Source organism: Gekko japonicus, unplaced genomic scaffold (genome assembly GCF_001447785.1).
Source record: "Gekko japonicus isolate JY-2015 unplaced genomic scaffold, Gekko_japonicus_V1.1 scaffold4341, whole genome shotgun sequence".
NCBI lineage: Eukaryota > Metazoa > Chordata > Lepidosauria > Squamata > Gekkonidae > Gekko > Gekko japonicus.
In genome coordinates, this window is record NW_015175501.1 from 42,220 (window position 1) to 48,705 (window position 6,486).

Genomic DNA, 6,486 nt, shown 5'->3' on the forward strand with positions numbered 1-6,486 from the left:
CTTAGCTCAGGAAGGAGGGCTCCAGAGCAGACTAACGTATGCAGCAGCCAAATCGCTCGCTCACAACTTTAATGCCCATAGCTCACACAGTAGAATTTTTGCTCACAAGACTCCTCAGCTGAGAGAGAGCGTTGCTGGGAGAGCCGGGGTCAGACCTCCGTTCTGTTTTGGAAATGCCTTGGGCCAGTCGCACACACGCTCGGTCTCACACCGCAGGGTGGTGGTCAGTGTTCCCTCTAAGCCGAGTAAGTGTGAGCCGGCTCACAGTTTTTTAGCCTCCGGCTCACATATTTTTTTGTCTTCGCTCAGGAAGGAGGGCTCCAGAGCAAACAAATTGATGCAGCAACCAGATCGCTCGCTCACAACTTTAATGCCCGTAGCTCACACAGTAGAATATTTGCTCACGAGACTCCACAGCTTAGAGGGAGCATTGGCTGCCACTAAACTTTGTGGGTCTTAAAGGTGCGGCTGGACTCAAAACTCTGTCCTGTTGCTTCAGACCAACGTGGATAGCCACCTGAATCTGCCATTCAGACAGCCACTCTGATCAGTGTTCCCTCTAAGCTGAGTTAGTGTGAGCTCACAGTTTTTTAGCCTACAGCTGGGATGGCTCCAGAGCACACTAATTTAGGCAGCAGCCAAATCGCTCGCTCACCACTTTCATGCCAACGGCTCACAAAGTAGAATGTTTGCTCACAAGACTCCACAGCTTAGAGGGAACATTGACTCTGACCATAGTTTGTCTAATTCAACCAGGATTGTGCACAGTCTCTGAATTCATAAACCCAGGATATTTAGCCTGCAAACCAGATCCTGCTTGAGAGACTCCTGGCAGGCCTTCGGTGGATCATACCAGCTGCAGCTGTGGTGGAACTCAGCCCAGCCTGTTCACAGGTGCAAGCGGCAGGAAGGCTTAATGAGTGGGAGGTGAAAGGCAGCTGCCCCCATGGAGGGAAATGAGGCTTCGGCATTTTGGACCCTTCAAAGGAGGCCTGAAAGTCCCTGATGACGCCCCAGCCCTGGGGCATCTTGAGAGCAAGCCGAGAGGGAACCTTGTGTTTTTGTACTTCCCCAGGTAAGGATTGTTACTGAGGCTCGACATCGCTCTGCTTCTTCCATGATGACGATTGCAACTGATTTCCATGCAACAGAAATAGGTTAATTTGGAGGAAATGGCCATTTTGGAAGGTGGACTCTGTCCATGCTCTCCCTAAGCTGTGGAGTCTCGTCAGCAAAAATCATACTTTGTGAGCTACGGGCATTAAGGTTGTGAGCAGGTGATTTGGTGTCGTGGTTAAGTGTGCGGACTCTAATCTGGGAGAACCGGGTTTGATTCCCCACTCCTCCACTTGCACCTGGCTGGATGATTTTGGGCAAGCCATAGTTCTGACAAGAGCTGTTCTGGAAAAGGGCAGTTTCTGTCAAGAGCTCTCTCAGCCCCACCGACCTCACAGGGTGTCTGTTGTGGGGAGGGGGAGGGAAAGGAGTTTGTAAGCCGCTCTGAGACTCCTTCGGGTAGTGAAGGGCGGGGTATAAATCGAATCTCTTCTTCTTCTCTTCTTGGCTGCTGCATAAATTAGTTTGCTCTGGAGCCACCCTTCCGGAGCGGAGACAAAAATGTCTGAGCCGGCTCACACTCACTTGGCTTAGAGGGCACAAGGGTGACTGTACCCCATTGAAGTCCCTCCCCTCCCCGAACCCTGACCTCCTTAGGCTCCACCCCCTAAATCTCCAGGTATTTCCCAACCCAGAGCTGACAATGCTAAAAATAAAAGCAGCAGATATAAGACAGTGAAAATGGCAAGAATGGGTTTGTGATGAGAGATATCCCGCCCCCAGGCTGAGAAGGAGAGAAGATCCCCCCCCCCCGCTTACACCACATCAAATCCTGAACCGTTATTAAGCTGGGAATGAGCCCATGGCTCATGATTGTATTTAGCAGCATTTACCAGCTGCTTGCCTACATTTCCAAGCACCCAGAGTAGGGACGCCAGCCTCCAGGTGGGACCTGGCGATCCCCCAGAAATACAGCTCATCTCCAGACTACAGAGATCAGTTCCCCTGCAGAAAAATGGATGCTTTGGAGGGTGGGCTCTGTGGCCTTGTACCCCACTGGGGTCCCTGTCCTCCCCAGGCTCCATCCCCAGGAACTCCCCAACCTGGATGTGGCAACCCGACCCCCTCTAATCCCCTGCTGGTGGCCAGGGGTACCTGCCAGTCCTAACCCAGAGCAGTTTGTCCCACTGCAAGGAAGAAAAAAGAGAAAACTTCAGCTTTACCAGTTTGGGGCCATATTCCAAAAGGACAGATAAAGGCAGTGAATCAACTCTGCTTTTCGGATGCTACCCTTACCTCCAGGTCTTTCTCAAGATCATAGCTTTCAAGATTTTGGAATGCGTTGGAATAAACCTCGAGAGCTTTCGCGTGGAAGACCATCTCGATGGTGACGAAATCCAAAAAGATCCTCTGCAGGGAGAGGGGACAAGTGAAACACGACATTAGCAGTGTTCCCTCTAAGCTGAGTTAGTGTGAGCTAGCTCACAGTTTTTTAGCCTTTAGCTCACACGTTTTTGTCTTAGCACAGGAAGGAGGGGTCCAGACAGCAAACAAATTTATGCAGTAGCCAAATTGCTTGCTTACAACTTTAATGCCAGTAGCTCATAAAGTAGAATTTTGGCTCACAAGACTCCACAGTTTAGCGGGAGCCTTGGACTTTACCCCTTTATTTTGTCTCCCTAATTAGATTTCTGGAATGCCGTGATTAAGGGATTGCATCAAAATTCCCTGCATGTTTATTTGGGAGTAAGTCCCAGCAAAATTGAGGGAACTCCCTGCCCCATGACCGTGCATAGGACTTGCAGCTCCGAAAGTCCTCACTGTCTGACCACAGAGAGACATCGTGATAAACTGTGGTTTGGTCAAAACTTGGTTAGGTGTGACGTCTGAATGCGGGTGATTGCCGCCAATCTGGGACTTCAGCCAAGGGTTTGTAGCTTGCACTAGTTGTGATGGTCTGTTGTTCACAAACTGCGATATGTTGTTTTATGTGTGGTAGACTCGCTAGAGTTTGTTCAACAAACCACAGTTTGGCGTGATGCCACCCCCTGGCAGTCCGGATTACCTGTATGTCTTTCAGTTTCTGCTTCTGAAACTCATCAATGGTCTCTTCCAGCTGCTGGGTGGTTCTGCTGGCATCGACGGAGGCCTTGTGTACGTTGGACTCTGCCTAGGCCGAGAGGGCAATGTTGTGGTTAGCGACTGAACTGAAGGCACTGGGGGTGTGCTGCGGTCAGTGTTCCCTCTAAGCTGAGTGAGTGTGAGCTAGCTCACCGTTTTTTAGCCTCCGGCTCTCACATTTTTGCCTTCGCTCAGGAAGGAGGGCTCCAGAGCAAACTCATTTATGCAGTAGCCAAATTGCTCGCTCACAACTTTAAGGCCAGTGGCTCACAAAGTAGCATTTTTGCTCACAAGATTCCACAGCTTAGAGGAAACACTGGCTGCAGTCCCCTCTTACTCAGAGGGAAATGGGGGGAAACGTGGCTGAAGGGAGCTGTGCTAGGGGCCAAGGGCTGCCCATGTTTTACCTGCAACAGCAGAGGTTGTGAAGCTTTGGTTGTTGTCTGGCTTTTCTTCCTAGCTGTCTGTTCCCTTACCCTGCTTGGAGGAAATTGCTTGAAATGACTTTCCTCCCTTTTGTTTGGCCTAGATTTCTCGTTGATTAAATGGGGGGTTGTCACCAAAGCACCGAGTTCGGAGGAAAAAGACCCTTGCTGACAATCTTACGGACAGCCAAGCTTAACAGCTTCAGAGAAGACGTTAGGCACATGCAGGGCAGGGTAATGAGTCCCTTGTTTATGTGCTTGATGGGATGGAAATGAGAAATGCTCTCGAGAATCTCAAACGCATGGGGGGCGGGGTGGTGGTGGTGGTAACGCAGCGCAAAATGCCTTCAAAGCCAGTCGGCCTGGGAAACAGGGCTGCCGAGAGGCACCGCAGACCAGCAAGAGAAAGCTTCTCTCTGTTACCCCCCAAGTCACATTTAGCAGAACGCGTGCTAGGCGGAAGGCACCAGTGTTCCCTCTAAGCTGAGTGAGTGTGAGCTAGCTCACAGCTTTATAGCCTCCGGCTCACACGTTTTTTGTCTTAGCTCCGGAAGGACGGCTCCAGAGCAAACTAATGTACGCGGCAGCCAAATTGCTTGCTCACAACTTTAATGCCAGTCGCTCCCAAAGGAGGATTTCTGCTCGCAAGACTCCACAGCTTAGAGGGAGCCTTGGTTGGCACCCCGTTAGAAGCTGCAAGCTGCTCCCACAGCCTGGATCCCTGGATCCCTAGGATGGAAATCTGCCCCCCTCCAACCTGCAGCCATTTTGAAAAGAGGAAAGAAACACAGAAAGATGGAGCGGGAACGGACCACAAGGGTCATACACTCCAACCCCCTACACAAAGCAGGAAATTCACAGCTACCTCCCCCCCCCACTCCCCCAGAGGAAGGCAAAAAACCTCCATGATCCCTGGGCCCATCAGGCCTGGAGGAAAATTCCTTCCTGACCCCCACCAGTGTTCCCTCTAAGCTGTTGAGTCTTGTGAGCAAAAATTCTACTTTGTGAGCTACTGGCATCAAAGTTGTGAGCGAGCACTTTGGCTACGGCATAAATTAGTTGGCTCTGGAGCCCTCCTTCCTGAGCTAAGACTAAAATGTGTGAGCCGGAGGCTAAAAAGATGTGAGCTAGCTCACGCTAACTCAGCTTAGAGGGAACACCTGTCCCCCACCCCTGGCAATCAGCATTACTCTGGCCATATAAGAAAGGGCCGCGAGAGACAAGCACTAGTTTATCCATCCCCTGCCCTCCCTTTCATGGTCTGCCTCAATGCAGTTTTCCTTGTGCTGCAGGGTGGAGTTGCAGGGCAGGGGATGCCTTGACTTGTTGGGTTTGGTAATCAGAGCGGAGGAAGGAAGTTGCCCCTCTGGAGTCTCTTTCGAGTTGTTTTTCTGGGAAGGCCAGGCCCGAGGCATTCGGGAAGCACTGACCCCGATTCCCGGCCGTGTTTGGTGCAGATGACCCAGGTTGTTTATGAGCTGTGTCGCTGTCTCCTCATCACTGCCTGGCTGTGAGCAGAATGATGAATGCAAGGATTCCGAAGAGGCCGGGGCAAGAAAGGGCTATTCCGGGTCCTAGCTGTAAACCAGTGTGTGACTTCTGGACCGGCAAACAGCACTGAGTCATGGTCAACGCTCCCTCTAAGCTGTGGAGTCTTGTGAGCAACAATCCTACTTTGTGAGCTCCTGGCATTAAAGGTGTGAGCGAGTGATTTAGCTACTGCATACATGAGTTTGCTCTGGAGCCCTCCTTCCTGAGCTCAGACAGAGAATGTGTGAGCCGGAGGCTAAAAAACCACGAGCTGGCTCACAGTAACTCAGCTTAGAGGGAACACTGGTCACGGTGCTTATCAGGAAAGGGGCTGTGACTTCAGCCTTGCCTTGGCTTGGGGTGGATACGGCAAGATCTCTCCCCAGCATGGGACAAAGCTCTTGCTTTCCCCTGCATGGTAAGGTGCATTAGTGCGCAAGGAGCTAATTCCGTCAGAGCTGTGCCAGGGCTTAGTCACTCTCTGTCTCTCTCTTTTTGTCCCTACCCTGCAAAAAGCCTGGGGGCGTGGGGGGGGGGGAGGCGAGAGGAGGGCGTTTGACCTTGGTGCTTAAAACATTCCCCTGCAAATGCTCTGGAGCTTTGCTGGTTTCAGCAGAGTGTAATTTTAGGGCGAGGTCCCAGTTTGGCTGATTACGGCAGGATATAAATATAGGGAGGCAGTTTATAAGGCACGGGCCACGAGAGCCACGTTGGAGGGCCTCTCACCTGCTATTGGCGTGACATTTAAGGCCGCTGGACCACCAGTAGGGTTGGTTGCACTCAGGGCTCTTTTTGTAGAAAAAGCCCAGCAGGAACTCATTAGCATAATAGGCCACACCCAACATCAGAAGCTCATTACTATATTAGGAACCCCCAACAGTGCAGTTCATTAGCATATTAAGCCACACCCCCATGCCTTCCCTTGGCTTGCCTGGGCACCCTGTGGCTGCGGGGAGCCCAGGCAAGCCGGCCCTTGGACAGGCCAGGGAAGGAGTCGGAGTTACCGGGGAGGAGTCACTCTCCAGGCCTTCCCTCCGTAGCCAGGCACGCAGAGGTTTTGGCTGTAGTGGGTGTGGCCAACTCTGAAGCCAGCCGGAACTCCGTTCCTGTGCGTTCCTGCCCAAAAATAGTCCTGGTTGCAGCGAAGCTCTCGCTTTCCCCTGCACGGTAAGGTGCATTAGTGCGCAAGGTGCTAATTCCGCCAGAGCTGTGACAGGGCTTAGTCACTCTCTGTCTCTCTCTTTTTGTCCCTACCCTGCAAAAAGCCTGGGGGCGTGGGGGGGGGGGGGGGGCGAGGGGGGCGTTTGACCTTGGGGCTTAAAACATTCCCCTGCAAAGGCTCTGGCGCTTGGCT

The 6,486-nt window shown here is 52.1% G+C and overlaps 1 protein-coding gene across 1 annotated transcript in view; it reads right to left on the minus strand.

The window, feature by feature from the left end:
- Positions 1-6,486, minus strand: part of FAM92B (family with sequence similarity 92 member B) — a 31,241-nt gene that overhangs the window by 3,359 nt on the left and 21,396 nt on the right. Inside the window, exons 6-7 of the mRNA XM_015426007.1 lie at positions 3,122-3,226; positions 2,353-2,466 (exon numbers count right to left, since the gene is read on the minus strand). Coding sequence (XP_015281493.1) covers positions 2,353-2,466; positions 3,122-3,226 — 219 coding nt within the window. The remainder of the gene's footprint in view (positions 1-2,352; positions 2,467-3,121; positions 3,227-6,486) is intronic.